Raw genomic sequence first — 16,174 nt, forward strand, 5'->3', positions numbered from 1 at the left:
TAGTCCACCAGAGCAGGCCTGGGGCAGAGGGGAAGCCCCAACAAGCACCATGGACCCTCTGCAGCCAGTGGCCAGCAGCCAAGGCCGGAGTCTAATCAGCACCAAGGAGAGTGCCCGGCCACCCGCGGAGAGCCCCCTGGGAGTTTGGGTTGATGGAACTTGGTGCAGGTGGGGAGTAAGAAAAACCTCAGACTGAAGATTAAAAATGGCAGCAGAGTAAATGGATGCTGCACGGACACGGACACGCTCTCAGGAAAAATCTCAGACTGAAAAGGAACCTACAGCAGGTAAAGTCACTGAGCACTCCCTCAAAAAGAAAAAAAAAAACAGGTCCCTGTACCAGGGTTCATTTCACCTGCCTGCTTGAGGCACCAGCCCACACCAGGGACAGCTCCCCTTCAACTCTGCTGACCTGAGTGGCCACCACTCCCACTTCCCTCACTGACCCAGGAAAGGCCAGAAGGAGGTAGGGCAAGGGGCTGGTTCTGCATCAGCAGGTCCCCTTCTAAATCCAATGAAGCCGAGGGCAGAGGACACCCATCCCAGATGTTGGGCAAAAAACCACCAGCCACCCCTGTGCCCCAGGAGAGGCAGTGCCGTAGCCTGGGAGCTGGGATGGGGCTGAAGAAGAGGAGGAAGATGGGGGGAAACAATGGGAACAAATGGCCCTTCCTGGCCCAGCCAGACGCCAGGGGGCTGAAGGGCCGGGAGGTAGAACAACCACAGGTACCACCGACTATCTGCCGGGTGCTGGCATCCGATGCCACTGTCCCAGTTCTCATGACAGCCTACGAGGCAGGCATCATTGCCCCAGGTTGCACATACAACAGGCTCAGAGAGGTTAAGTCACCCATGCAGAGCTAGTAAGTAATGGGCAGGGATTCCAGTTGAGGCCTGCCTGGCTCCCAGGCTCAGGGGTTCCCTCTGAAGCCACACACATCCGAGGGGCTGGCTGGTCCAAAAACTGTCCAGCCAACGATCCTCAGGGTTAAAGATCAGCTAAGCCAGCACACCTCACCAGTGATGGGCAACCTTTTGAGCTTGGTGTGTCAAACTTCGCCAAAAAACTGAGCATAACTCGGGTAGTGTGTCACTTTGAGGAAAAAACATTATTTGGCAAATGTTTCATCCTCAGGAGCAGCAAATGTTTCATCCTCGGCATGCGCCCGCCTCAGCAGCCGTGTGTCATCAGAAATGGCTACGCGTGTCAGTGCTGACACGTGTGTCATAGGTTCGCCATCACTGCCTCAAACCATGTGCACACACGAGTCCCCGAGGACCTTGCTCACATGTAGATGATGCCTCGGCAGGTCCGGGGTGGGGGCAGAGGTGTGCATTTTCAACAAACTCCCGGAGATCATGCCCATGAACTGCAGTCAGAGGAGCAAAGGGCTCAGCCTGCACTGACCTGTCTCTGCAGACGTGCGACCTGATAGAATGTGCAAAGGCGATGGCCTTCGTCCCAATCTGAGCCAAGGGCCCCCTCCCCCGCTCCCAGAGCCCTCCAGCCATTCTCCACACAAGTCACACTCAGCAGTGCAGCATCCTGGAGACACTGTACGAAGCCAGCGATGACCCGCAGGTGGAGGACTGGAGTGGGTAGTGGGGCTGATGCAGTGCACCCCACCAGAGTTCAGAGGGCTCCTGAGAGACCTGCAGCCTCCTGGCCTCAGCCAGGAGCTGGCCCCAGGCCTCGGGGGCTTGGTGTCACCCAGCCCAGCTCCCCCCTGACACCCCAGCCACAAGCCCCATCAGTTCGTGGGGGCACCAAGCAGATGCAGCCGCAGCTGGGGCTCCACGGGGTCCCTGTTGAAGAAGTTGACGGTGGCAGAAGTCCTGGCAGGCGGCAGGGTGTCCCGGGTGGCCTCTCCCGGCAGCAGCAGCTGGGCCGTGAGCTGCAGGCCTGAGGAGCCTCCTGAGCCGGAGTCAGGGTCGGAGTCGGAGTCCGGGGGCAGGGGCAGGGGCAGCACGTGCTGCAGGCTCAGGCCCGGCCGGGCGCCGCTGTGGGAGGTGCGCATGGAGGGTGAGGCCACGCTGGCCCGGTGCTCCTGGGGCCAGTGGGGACAGGGCAGCAGCTTGCCCAGGGCCCGCTTGAAGTCCCGCATGAAGAGGGGGTAGATGATGGGGTTCATGGTGCTGTTGCAGTAGCCCAGCCAGGTGAGGACGTCGAAGAGGCCTGGGGAGACGCAGTCGCACACAGCCTGGAGGGAAGGGGGCGTCACGCCTGGTCCCGGGACAGGAACCCAGACCACCCCACCCAGCACGGCCGGGACAGACACAGCCAAACACCCCATGAGCAGCAGCCCGCCTTCCTCCCTCCCGTGACTGGGCTGAGGTGGGGCTTGGGGGCCTCCCCAGCGAGGCCCGGACTCACCTGCCCCCTGCAGTGGCATTACCTGGGCTATGTTGGCCACAAAAAAGGGCAGCCAGGTCACAAAGAACATGCCCAGCAGGATGCCCAGGGTCAGGCTGGCCTTCAAGGCCTTCCTGCTGTGCTTGGTGGCCAGACGCCTGCTGTCAGCTGACTCCATCCCTGGGCGTGGGGTCCTGGGCACCTGCGGAAAGGAAGGCACATGAGTCAGCCGAGAGAGAGAGCCCCGGCCGGACCCTGATCCCATCCACAGACTGAGCCTCAATCCTAATTCTAGACTGGACCCCAGTATCAGCAATAAATTGAGTCCTGATCCTTGACGCAGCCCCAACTGTAGCCCTAACCTGAGGCCTGACCCTGACTCCAGACCAAGCCCTGACACCAGCCATGAGCCAAGGACTGATCCCTGAAGGCTTCCATAGACTAAGCCCTGCATAACCAAGGTGTCAAACTGAGCCTCAACCAGGGACCAGACTGAGCCAACCTTAGCCCCAGACTGAGCCCTGACCCCAGCAATAGACTGAGCCCTGATCCTGACCCAGCTCTTCACAAGGAGCTCTAGGAACTACAGTGAGACAGAGCTAACACTGCCCCAAACACAAATCAGTTCAAAAGACCCACGCTCCACGCAAAGGACAACTCTACACGGGCCAGCATGCACGACCGTGAGCCCCAGCACCTCCCAAAGCCTTTGGCGCTACAAGAATTAGTTGCAATTGAACAGTATTTGACAAGAGACCCTGCTGCTGTCCAGGGCGTGGCAATCTCTTTGTATATGGGTTCTCCTCAGAGTTTGGAGTAAGGTTTTGTTTGCTTGCACTGTTACCCTCATCCTCCACAGAATAAAGTGCTATTTTGAAAACATGTGCAGAGAGCAAACGTTTACAATGAAATTTATTATGATTTACTAGGGGTGCTAGTGACCTTGGCATTGCACAGCTCAAATCATGTGATCATGTGTGCACTGGCAGCCGTCTCCATTCCCAAACAGGGACTTGAAGAGCAGGGGTGTGGCGAGGAAGCAGACAGAACGGAGCTGCCCCACAGCAGCCACCGAAAAGGGGACAGGGGCATGAGGAGGTTAGAATATGACTTTGAAAACTGGGGGCCCACAGTTCCAAAACATGAAACTGTCTCCCTGAACTGGATGATCCTTTCACCCAGAAGTTCCCATAACTGTTTCAACCTCATGAGCGCACTGAGAATCTAATGAAATCGACACTACTCCCCAGAAAACTCAAAGCTTCTCAATTTTTACACACACTCATGAAAAACCTTCCCACACTTCCAGGGGCTTCTGAGACCATCGTAAAGTCCATCCATGGACCGCTGAGGGTCCATGGAGTCCTCCCCTAAACCACGGGTTGTAAGCAATTTGGATTTTCATATATAAGATGTACACAAAGTGAGACCCGCCTACATTCACAATGTAAATAAATATCAGTGTGCAGGGGGTCTGGACACTTCATTGAATTATGGAAAAGGGGAGCATACTTGGGCTCCGAAATCCAGGAATCCCCCCAATATTTCCTAAACTCCAGCTTAGTTCATGAGGCAGCCAGTAGTGGGTTGGGTATAGAGAGATGACAGAGTCAAAAGGGAACCAGATTCCCAGGCAACCTTCCCAGATAGAAAGGGGGCGGAAGAGACAAAGCCACGATGTGTCAGCCCCATCACATTAGCACAAAAGTCAATCCCCCCACCTCGCTCTCAGATTCAGGACCGCCCCCCCACACACACACATACCTTCCAGCCCTGCCTTTCTCTCTCTGCCTCCCCAAAGAAGCTAGACTTTGTTCTTGTCCATGGTGCTGAAACACCAGCTCCCTGCTATCCACCTATAGGATCAGGGGGTCTGATTCTGAAATTTCAGTGGGCAGGAGGGGAGACATGAAGCACACGGTAACTGCCAGCCCTCGATGTGTTTGCCCAGGTGAGGCCTGATTATAGGATTATCAAGGACAAATCCACAAAGAGCAAACGAGGAGAGGCCCCTGCTCTCTCCTGCTTGCCTCGGTGGGGCAGCGTTGGGCAGAGGCAGGGCTTTTAAGACAAGGGACCTGGCTTCAAACCTTGCCTCTACCACTTACTCACACTGTGGCCTTGAGTCTCTGTCCCCACATCTGTAAAGAGGGAGAAACAGCTCAGCTTACGGCGTCGCTGTGGGGCTGGGGTCATAAATGCATGCATGTTGCCCAACACAAAGTGCTACGTACATGGTAGCCCTGATGTGGGCTCAGGGTGTGTGTATGAGGTTGGAGAAATTTCAGCACCCTCGGGAGCCGGGCCCTTCTGCCAGCAGCTCTGGCTCCCCAAAGCAGCACAGACGTCAGGACAAATGCTCTGACTCACCGTGCTGTAGCGAGGCAGAAGGGCGGGCAGGCGGGGGATGGGAGATCTGCTTTTCTCTTTCCTCTTCTCGTTTTCTCTCCTCCAGAGTGGTCTCCACATGGCTTGTGTGGCCACACTATGGTAATCCAGGAGGAGAAGCTCCGGCTTCCCCCAAAGAACCTCCTCAGAGCTGCCATGCCTTCGAATTGATGCCATCAATGGGGACAGATCATAGGGGAGGAGGAGCCACCGTCTCCAAAAGGCCCCACCCATACGGGAACCCCTCTGAGACCTGGTGACCTGGGGCAGGAGAGAGGCAAGCGAGAGCCTTGGTCTTGTCATAGCTCTAGGGCATGGGCACTGAGGGAGAGACCTTGGGGGCAATCATCAGGGGAGAAAGCTCCGGAAATGGAGTGACAGACCATCTGAGACTCCTTCTCTACTCTTCCTGGGAACAACCATGGGCGTTTCTTTCTGCTCTTCTCCCCAAAGAGTTGACCCAAGAACACAGGCAGAAGGGAAGAGAGGAAGTAGGGCTCCTTCCCAAGGTCACATTGTGCCAGAACAAGGTCATGAGCAAAAGTACCAATGACCCCAAATCGGCACTGTGGCCCCATTTATTGAGTGCTTACTATGCACCAGCATTTGATATTCATTGTGCCGTTCCATCTTTACGGGAGGTACGTGCTATTATCTCCATTTTGCAGAGGAGGTTCAGAGAGGCAAAATAACAGCAGATTTCTGTTGAGTCAGGGGCCAACGTCATTCCTGGCTCGAGGAGCTGCATTTCTTCCGCTTCACCATCCTGCTGCCGTTTGGGGGGATGGCACCCAGGGGCCGTAGTCAGGGTGGGGCTGCAGAAACCCTACCACTGTCACCGAGAGCCCCTCACAGAGCAGGAGCCAATGGCAACCGTCAGCCCACACCCCGGGCTCTGGCTGGTGCCAGCCTCCCGCTCCCCACTCCTCTCTGCCCCATACCCACCTCACGGCCCCTCATGGTCACATTGTCTCCACATGTCCCTTCTACGTGTCCATGACAAGCGTGACTGTCAGAGGGCAGCCACCTGGAGCAGCGGTCCCTAACCTTTCGGGCCTCACGGACCACCGGTTGGCGACCGCAGACCTGGAGGACAACTTGGCAGTGCCTTTCCAGGGGCCAATTCCACGCACAGGTAACTATATTCATAAACACCCGCACAGGCCTGCACACTCGGCAGGTACAAGAAGGTGTCCCACAGCACTATTCGTGATAGAAAAAAAAATCAGAAATGGCCTAAATGTCCATCAGAAGGAGAGCGGTTAAATAAACCATGGCACATCCAACTGTAGAATACTAACAGGCTTCAAAGAAAGAGTCATGCCCTGCCTGGCGTCGTTGGTTGAGCATCAACCTTCAGCAAGGCATTTCACCTCTCTGTGCCTCAGTTTTCCCATCTGCAGAATGGCAATCACACTAGCATGGACCTCATATGACTGCAGTAAGAATTAACTTAATTAAGAGAGTATGCAGTGAGTTATTCAGGCAGAGCCTGGCACATAGTGTGTACCACGTGTTCGCTATATTGTTGTTGTCTGTTATCAGTGTCCAGTTTATCTCTTGGATAATGGTGATGGATAGTGTTTTTTTTCCTAGAAAGGCTCAAAAGGGGGTGAACTCCCCAGAACCATTTTTACCACAAGGGGAAAGGAGAACATTTGTTGAGCACCTACGATGTGCCAAGTGTACATATATTATCTTATTGGTTCTTCTCTCAAACTCAGGGCTAAATAGCATTACCCTGGGGTCTAGGGAGTTGGAGGACTTGTCCGAAGTCATCTGGGTGTGATGGGAAGGAGGCAGGATTTGAACCCATGACCAGCCAGACACACAGGCTCCTGCACCCAGCCCTGGCTCCACCAGGTCGCCTCGGACCCAGCAGCAGCCAAGCCTGCCATGCTCGACACTGCTCCTCCGTCAGCCTCTCCCAGTTCAGCCCCTCCTCTCCCTCTGAGATATTTCTGTGATCACAGCCTCCCCCTCTGAGGAGGAGGAGGAAGCAGAGATGGAAGAGATGGATTACTAAAACAGAATGATGCATAGTTGGGTGAGGGAGGGTGGGAAAGCTGGGGAGGCGGGAAAGGAGAAGAAATTGATGGGAGAGAGGTGGGTAGAGGAAGATGGAGGGACGCAGGAGGAAGAGAATGCGGTGAAATGGAACTGGAGGAGAGAAGGGGAGAAAGACGAGGTACAGAGGAAGACGATGGGGTGGGCTGTGGACCAGAGACACGGGATCCTGGCAGACAGAGAGGAGCTGAGAAAGCAGAAGCTGCCAGCAGGGCCTCCTGCTCGCTCCCCACCAAGCTGAGCTCCCTCACTGGTCCCTCTGGAATCTCCCAAGGATGAGCCCATTCCCACAGGGGCCCAATCTCCTCTCTCTCTTCCTCCCCCCCCCCCCCCCACATTCAGGCAGCCTCTTACTCTGACATCACCACCTCCCACGCCCACAGTCCCTGCCTCGGCTCTAAGCATGACCCCCTTTCTCACAGCCCCTGGGGCCCGAAGACGGCTGAAACCACAGAGCCACCCGTGGCTTTTCCAAGCCCGTTCGCATCAAGATGCAGGTGTGGAGCGGGGAGAGAGAAGGTGCTCGCGCCGCTCAGCTCCCCTGATCTCAGCCCAGAGGCGCTGGGACTTCGGGGACCCGTGCCCAACTCCCTTGCTTCTGTGGGGAAGCCAGAGGCTGGACTGGGGAGGGAGCTAAGGGCTAATGGGGCTGAAAACAGGAGGAAAGAGGCCCAGCGTGCCCGACTTTTGTTCATTCTCATCAGTTGCTGTAAGTCCAGGCACTGAGAGAGCCTCCACCCCCAGGCTGGACGCTTCTGGTCTCTCGGACAGGACCGTTCGAGTGGGAGAAAAGGGTCATGACCCAGGAGGCCAGAACAGAGGCCACATCCCAGAAGCAAAGTCCCAAACGCAGCAGCAATTCTCCGGGCAACATGGACCACGGCACCGGAAGGCCTGCTTAGGAGCCGGGTGGTGTGGGAAGCGAGGGTAGTGGTGGGGTCTGGCACTCCCACACTCAATCCAAGAGAAAAGGCCTCCCGGGGAGCCGGAGGAATCAGCACAGACACATTCCTGACGGGAGGGGCCCCGGGGCCACGCTGCCTGGGAGGCAGGGCGCTGATTGATGATCCATGAGGACACCTCCCAGCACTCGGTGTTAGGACTCGCTGTGCCCTCCTTGCTTCCATTTGCAAACACAGGCACAGCGACGGATAGACTCTGCATGTCCCCGGGGTGAGGTGCCCCTCTGATAAGACCCATACCCTCACCATGGTAAGGTTTCGTGGTCAATGTCTGCCTCCCGACTAGAACATGGATTCCAAGAGGCCGGGACCTTCTCAGCCCAGCTCATCACCACATTCACAGCCTCCAACAGCTCCTGCACACAGTAGGTCCTCAGTACATGTAACCAAGCAAATGAACTGATGTGCTAAAAAGCCTAGGCTCCATCAGATCCAAGAACTGATGGTGAAACGAGTGAGAGCAAAGGAAGCAGCGTGAACAGGGGTTGAATGGCCAGCTCTGTGAAGCTCTGTGCTAATGCCAGTCCTTCCATCAAGGAACACTGAGCACTTGGGATATGCCAGGCACTGGTGCAGGTGCTGGGAATACAGTAAATAAATAAATAAATAAATAAATAAATAAATAAATAAATAAGTGGGTACGGCCGTAACCGGTTTGGCTCAGTGGATAGAGCGTCGGCCTGTGGACTGAAGGGTCCCGGGTTCGATTCCGGTCAAGGGCATGTACCTTGGTTGCAGGCACATCCCCAGTAGGGAGTGTGCAGGAGGCAGCTGACCGATGTTTCTCTCTCTCATCAATGTTTCTAACACTCTACCCCTCTTCCTTCCTCTCTGTAAAAAAAATCAATAAAATATATTTTTTTAAAAGTAAGTGGGAACGTATATAGCATGTCAGGGATGGTAAGTGCTGCTGAGAACAATAACTCGGGAAATTAGGGCTGAAGGGGACCTGGGGAAGTGTGGCAGAAAGTGATGGAGTTGCAGAGAAACCATGTGGAGGTGAAGGGAAAGGACACTCCAGGCAGAGGGAACAGCAAGTGCAAAGGTCCTGAGGCAGGACTGTGCTTGGTGTGCTCAAAGGACAGCCAAGAGGCCAGTGTGGCTGGATGAGAGTGAGGAAGGAAAGGAATCCACCGAAGGAGCAGAGAGCTCCTTCGTCACCACAGCAGAGCTTAGTGTGGGGTGGGCGGGGGCTTGAAGCGGTAAACGGACACCCTGTAAAATAACTGAACCACAGAGTCGGAACATCAGCTCTCTGCTTACGTCACGAGAAAGCCTCGGGTGGTTGCTACTTTGACTTTACCATCCGTCTAACACTTAACAAAGAGGAAGCAGACCTCGGCTCAGTCACGCTGACCAATGAGCTGGACTTGGGAACTGCTGGTTCTGCACCCTCACGGAAGCTGTGTTTGATCACCTTCTATTTATGGCAAAGATATTGGTTTTCCATTTCCGGAAGAAACAAGTTCCCTTCCTAAACAAATTCATGGAAGTAAAAAGATAAATGAGGTGATTTAAAGAAAATGCTAAGTGCATATGAATGAAGTGGCTTGAAGAGTGGGGGAGAGGAGGGGAGGTAAGACAGATATCACAAGGTGGTTCCCTGTGCCTGAAGTTTGGGACATGTTCCTTTACAAGAACCCAAGGAGAGTAGGGGTGGCCCCTGGAGGTTCTTCCTACTGCTCAAGAACCAAGCCAGGGCCACAGCCACCTGCCGAGACTCCAGAATGTTCTCCAATGAGCACAGATAGAGGGAGAGAGCAGGCCTGCAGCCAGGACCTCCTGCCCACCCAGCCCCCAGCCAATTCCCTATTCACCCAGTGACCCTCAAGGCACCCCCACCCCATCCTGCAAGAGCCTCTTCCACCTGAAGCTACACCAAGATGAATGTGGAGAGCCCAGTTTGAAACTTCCTCCAGCGTGTGACCTAATTCTTCGGGGTTCAGGCCTGATCAGTCTAAGCCCCCACCCCTCGGGTGGACAATAGGACTCAGGCAGAACGTGGCCTGGGTGGGCAAAAGCAAGTACTCCACTTCTAGACACTGCAGGGCCTTGAGCTAGGAGCACCTACCCCATTCACAAGTGATAGGAAGCATTAGCACGTGCAGTGGAGATCAAAACCAACCCAGACACCCCGGTCCTCATGGAGCTTCCATTCAAGTGGGGAGACAGACAACTCACACAGGTCAACAACCAGTCAGGGAGGACGTGGGTCTGCAGAGTAGTCAGGGGCGGCCTCTAGGGAGAGGTGACCTGTGAGCTGAAAATGTCAGGCAAAGGGAGCTCCTGACATGGAGATTATATATATACACACACTAGAGGCCCGGTGCACAGGGAGCGGGCCTAAGCCGGCAGTCGGACATTCCCCGAGGAGTCCTTAGTGCTGCTGGGGAGGCGGGAGAGGCTCCTGCCACAGCTGCTGTCCTTGCCAGCTGTGAGCTCTGCTTCTGGCTGAGTGGCACTCCCCCTGTGCGAGCACACTGACCACCAGGGGGCAGCTCCTGCATTGAGCGTCTGCCCCCTGGTGGTCAGTGTGCTGTTCAGTTGATTTGCATATTAGGGTTTTATTATATAGGATACACACACACACTTTTTAAAATTGATTTTAGAGAGGAAGGGAGAGAAAAATAGAAACATCAATGATGAGAGAGAATCATAGATTGGCTGCCTCCTGCACACCCCACACTGGGGATCGAGCCCTCAACCCAGGCATGTGCCCTCACAGGGAATTGAAATGTGACCTCCTGGTTCATAGGTCGATGCTCAACCATTGAGCCACGCCAGCCGGGCTGGGTCTCCTCTTTACCTTGACAGCAATAGGGAGCCACTGGAGGGTTTGCTGCGAGGAAGTGCCCTACTACTCTGACTCCTGTGTGGGAAATGGAGGGGAGCGGGTCTGGAGGAAGCAGGGGGCCAGCAGGAGACTCTCAAAGGCTCCAGGTAAGATGCAATGATGACTTGGCTTAGGAAGGTGGCATTGAGATGGCACGTGTGTAAAAGACAGCACCAACAGGTCTCGCTAATGAATCCCACGATCAAAGGGAGAAAATCACCCTTATGTTTCTGGCCTGTGATGTCATGACCGTGCCACTGCCATCATGGGGAAGACCCAGGAGGAGCCGGTGGGAGGCTTGGGGCGCCCTGAATTCCCTGTTGCCCGGAAGCCTGCGGCACCTCCGCATGAAGCTGTCCTGTGGACAGTCCCTCACCGAGTCTGGAGTTCAGAAGAAAGGTGGGAATGGCGGCTCGGACCTTGCCAGCAAGTGTATACTAAGTGGCAGTAGGTACCCAGTGGCTGCTCGTGTCTCTCCAACCCGCTCGCCCCATCTCCCTGCGCACCCGGGTACCTGTGCCGTCTCCAAGGCCTGGCCGGCCATGCCGGTGCTGAGGGAGGCCACCTGCAGGGCCTGCTTGCGGGCAGCCAGCAGGATCCTGCAGTAGGTGAAGCAGATGGCGCCCGAGGGCAGGAAGAAGGTGAGGCCCGACGCCACGAGGACGAAGGGCAGGCTGGCCAGCAGGCGGCACTGGCCCGGAGCGGGCGCCCGCGCGCGGCCCAGCTCGTGCCAGCCCAGCAGCAGCGGCAGGAAGGAGGCGAGCGCGGCCAGGGTCCAGGCGCCCAGGACCAGCGCCAAGGCGCGCGCGGGCGTCATGCGCAGCTTGTAGCGCAGCGGCGACAGGATGAGCAGGTAGCGGTCCAGGCTGATGAGGCAGAGGTTGAGGATGGAGGCGCTGCAGCACATCACGTCGAAGGCGGCCCAGAGCAGGCAGAGGCCTCGCGCCAGCACCCAGCGCCCGTACAGCGCGTTCAGCATGGCCGGCGGCATCACCACCAGCCCCACCATCAGGTCGGACGTGAAGAGCGACACCAGGAAGAAGTTGGACGTGTTGCGCAGCGCGGGCTGCGTGCAGATGAGGGCGATGAGCAGCGCGTTGGCTGCTGCGGTCAAGGCGATGACCACACACAGCGCGGCCGCCACCCAGCCGCTGCCCCCGGGGCCCGGCACCAGCCCCGACCCCCAGGCGGGGGTGCTGTTGTGCGCAGGGCCCGGTTCTGGGACCATCGGGGCGAGGGACGGACGGCCAGGCCGTGAGCCCCGAGGGGGATCCTGAGGATGGCGAGGGACCTGAAGGAGCGGAGCCTGGAGGGGGGTCCTCGGTGAGAACAGACGCCCCCACCCCCCGGGAGAGGCGGGGGGAGGGGTCAGGTGGGAAGGAGGGATGGGGAGATAGGTCAAGGGCAGAGACCCGAGGAGGGTGGAGAGGGGTCTGTTACACAGGCGTCCTCGGGTGCGGGGCAGGGGCACCCGGATCGAACGGGTCGGAAGTTTGGGAGGGCCCCTGATGAGGAGCAGAGTGCCTTAAAGGGGGTAGGAGCTCTCGGAGGTTCAGTGGGCTGGAGCAGAGGCCCCTAGAAAGGGCGGTGAGATGGGGGAAGGGCCAGGACCCGGGGAGGCGGGAGCAGAGGGCAGATGGGCGCTCCCAGGCGGAAGGCAAGCTCCCCGAGGCAGGTGGGCGTTAGTCCGGGGCCGTAGTGCTCGGGGTCGCAGGGTGGGGGCCACGGGCCACCGCCAAGCCCCCCGCGGGGAAGCCAGGGGTGGTGTGCTGGGCCCGCCGGCGGGGACAGGGCAGCAGCGGCCGCGCCTCCGTCCCTCCCCGCCGGGCCGCCGGGTCACCGCCCCGCTCCTGCCGCGCTCGGTACCTGGGGCGCTCGGCGCTGATCCGCCGCCGGCGACTGCGGCAGGCCGGCCGGCGCGGCGGGGCTGCGGGAGGAAGAGGCGGCCGCCATCCGGGCAAGCGCCCAGGGAGCCGGGGAGGCGCGGCGAGGGGCCGGCACGCGCGCAGCCGGCGGCGCTACCAGAAGCGCATGGTCCTCGCTCCGCGGAGCCTGCGCCCCTCCTGGCGGGGGGCGGGGAGATCCGAGCCCTCGCCTCGCAGGCGGGCGGGGCCCCTGGCACCCCAGGCCTGTGGAGGGTGGATCCGAGTGCCCCAGCTGCAGCAGGTCGCCTCCCCAGCTGTGGCAGCCTCCACAGCCCCGCACACCCCTCCCCAACCCACACGTGGCAGCGGCGCAGGAAGAACTCAGAGGAGGCGGCTGGGGCCCGCCTTTACCAAGGACTGCCCCCCAAGGCGGCTCTGCCCACCCGCAGCCCAGTCACCGCACTGTCCGCGGGAACCCAGCGGAAGATACTGGACAGATCACTGGACACCCGCATGTGTACACACACACATACACATATGCACACATATAATATAGATAATACATACCAACACTTCCCTCAGACCTTTAGTTAGCAGCAGGTTACCTCCTCCTCGGGGTCTTTCCAGCAGAAACCATCCGTTTCCCCTACAGCGTCAGGCACTCGGGAAGAAGTCCCTGGCCTGTAGGCACTCCCGAGTGTGAACAGATTTGGGAAACTCCAGGCCAGGTGTGGGGGGTAGAGTCACTGCAGGTAGAGGGGTTGGGTGTGGCCCCACTGTGTCTCTCTTCCCCTGGCTGAGAGTCTCCACCAGACTTCACAGATTAAGATTGTGAAACATTTATTGAGCACCTGGTAGGTGTCAGATACTGCTCTGACCCATCGACACACAGTAACCAAAACAGAGACCCCGGCTTTGTGGAGTTTACATTCTAGCGGAAGGAGACTTGCTAGAGAAAAAACGGTAATGGAGAGCAACATAAAGGAAATCTAGAGAGTGTGGGCAGGGGTGGGGGGTGGGGGTGGGGAGGACACCTTTTACCCCCCATAGAAACAGAGAAGCCATGCTCTGTGCGGGAGGAATACATGTCCCTCTACCTTTCTAGGTTCTTCCAGCTGGCCTCATAATCAGATTGACGGGGGGCAGATTAACAAGAGAAAATAACCGAATTTAATTGCATATGCACGTACGGGAACCCCGCACACGTAAGGGTTCAGAGACAGACACAGAAAATGGAGTCTCTGTGACATCTGAGCTAAGGATGAGGTTAGGGCCTCTGGCTTCAGGAGGGCGGAAGGCGGAGGGCCCTTCACAGACGGGTAAGAAGAGCAGGTGCTCAGTAATTAGCTGTTCGCCCTGCCATACAGCTAGGTCAAACAAAAAGCTTATTTCTGGTGATAACTGCTATTATGGGCAAGGCCCCAAATTTAAATTTTTTAAAGGAGAGGCCCAAGTTTCTCTTGAGCCCAGAGGGTCTCGATTGCCTTCCGCTCACGAGACTCTGCATACCACGGAGGCGCATCCTGCAGCGACTCCCACAGATGAGCCCTGCTATGTTCCAAAGGCTTGGTTCCATTGCCCTGACTCTGTAAAAATGCTGAGAGAGAGATGCTAAACTGGGGTTCAGAGAGCCTCACCCAAGTGGAACTGAAACCTGGGTCTGCTCAACACCCAAAGCAGAAAAACCTTAAGACCCTACAGCACCCTTCAGCCACCCATGAGCCACTATTTGTTGCTCAGAGCCCCCATCTTACCCACAGATCAGTGGATGCAGCGGGAGGAGGAGGCCTGCTGTCCCTCCCAATACCACCTGCACCACCCTGACAGTTTGTCATGTTTTCTTTAGGTCTTTTTTTTAAAAAATAAAGGCTATCAAACATTACAGCAAATGTTAAAGCAGAAGGACTAATATTCTATTCCACTATATTCCACGAAATTAGGAATAGGGTATAGTATACCAAGCATGGGATGAACGTCATAAAGACCAGACCTGGGATCCCATTTCTGTGGCTCACCAGCTCTGTGGACTTAGGGCCAGCGGCTCCATCTCCTTGGGTCACTATTTTCTGTCCTGCAAATTGTCTCATGTCAATTTGATGATTAGACCAGCCGGAAGAACCTAGAAAGGGAGAGGAAAATTTCTTCCTCCCACCTCACGGGGTTGTTGAGGGGAGCGAGTAACTCTGGTGTAATCTGTGAACTTTATGGTGCTGTGTCAGTGCTAGCTGCTGGCCTCAGTGTTCCCATCTGAACAATGGGAATGCATTCAGCTCCGCAGTAAATCCTTCGGCCCAGGGATTCCTGGCTGACCAACAGCGAACCTAGGACGCACTGTGCACAGCAGATTTTGGAGCCCAGTGACCTGGGTTCGGAATCCTGATTCTGCTCCTTGCCCTGTGAACTTGGCAAAGCCGCTTCGGTTCTCTGCTACTCTGAAACTGGGGTGGTAAAGATGTGGACAGAATGAATATTTAAAACCATTTCACCCAGAGGAGCTGCCTGATCCATTTTAGCTTTGAAAAATTCGTGGAATCTAGTGGAATAGAATATTAGTCCCTCTGCTTTAACATTTGCTGTAATGTTTGATAGCCTTTATTTAAAAAAATACCTAAAGAAAACATGACAAAAACGTTAATATTTGTTCATTCTGGGTGATAGAGTCACAAATGTTTGTTATATTATGATCTGTACTTTGCTATAATTAAAACTTTTTTCCCCCAAGATTGGGCCTGGGTCGTGGTGCCACCTTGTGGCCACACTGTTATTATCTTGAATTTCAGAACTTTTCAGAAGTTCTTCCTGTGTGTGCTTCTCAATCTATCATTTCATGACGAATTAATAATGTCCGAGACTTCCTTAACACTTTAGGGTACAGAGGGGCCTTCCAGGATGCTTAGGGTGGTTACTCCTAGCTCGGGCTGCTCTCTGCCTAGAGAAGGCGGGTGCCGAAATGGGACCGCTGAGCCTTAGGGAGTCCTCTGCCCCAGGCCTCCGCTCTTGTCAGCACATGGAGAACCCAAGAGAGCTCCTCATTACAGACGTGGAGACACCGCGGTCCAGGGAGGGTGTGAGGCCTGCACAAAGCTGCCCTCGCGGAACACATGGACCAACTGGGTGAACTGCATGATGGGTTTGCTGGTTTTGCTCCCTGCTGTGTCCTCAGCACATGTTAGGCTGTCAGTAAATATATGTTCAATGAGCGAATGAACAAAACGATCAGCCCGACACGCCGTTATGGGCCAATCATTCATGCTCAATATTTGAATAGTGGCTGACATTTACCGAGGTCTTCTATCCTCCAGACACTGCTTCAAGCTTTATATGTACATTGATGGATGGAAAGCGCGCCATGACTCTGACAGTGAAGATGTGATCATTATTCCCCGTTTTAACTGAGCCTCAGAGATCCTGAGGGACTGGCTCAGGATTACACAGCCAAAAAGTGGCCCTGCCAGGATTTGAACCCAGGCAGACTGGCTTTTCCCTGAGGCTTGGAGCTAGAAAAAATATATATATAGGTGGGGTTTGTTGGCTCCATAAGAGGCTAACAAGGCGGGGAAGCTGGGGCCAATTACCGGCCCATCCCCAGAGGGGCCCGCATGGACAGGGCTGGGTGCCAGTGTTAATCCCCTGCAAAGATTTTAATCCCCTGCGGGTGAGGGGGCGGGGGGGGCTGCAATTTTTCTTCTAAGCTGTTGTGGTTCCG

General features: G+C 56.1%; 1 protein-coding gene across 1 annotated transcript; it reads right to left on the minus strand.

Annotated features, from left to right (window-relative positions):
• Nucleotides 1-1,699: 1,699 nt before the first annotated feature.
• Nucleotides 1,700-11,831, minus strand: HTR6 (5-hydroxytryptamine receptor 6; the record flags this gene model as incomplete). Its single annotated transcript, XM_079777814.1, has 3 exons — nucleotides 1,700-2,201; nucleotides 2,397-2,555; nucleotides 11,118-11,831. The coding sequence occupies 3 exons, from the start codon at nucleotides 11,829-11,831 to the stop codon at nucleotides 1,752-1,754; spliced, it is 1,323 nt and encodes a 440-aa protein (XP_079633940.1). The 3' UTR covers nucleotides 1,700-1,751.
• Nucleotides 11,832-16,174: the final 4,343 nt, after the last annotated feature.

The sequence above is a fragment of the Cnephaeus nilssonii genome (assembly GCF_951640355.1).
Source record: "Cnephaeus nilssonii genome assembly, chromosome: 7".
In the NCBI taxonomy this organism is placed as follows: domain Eukaryota; kingdom Metazoa; phylum Chordata; class Mammalia; order Chiroptera; family Vespertilionidae; genus Cnephaeus; species Cnephaeus nilssonii.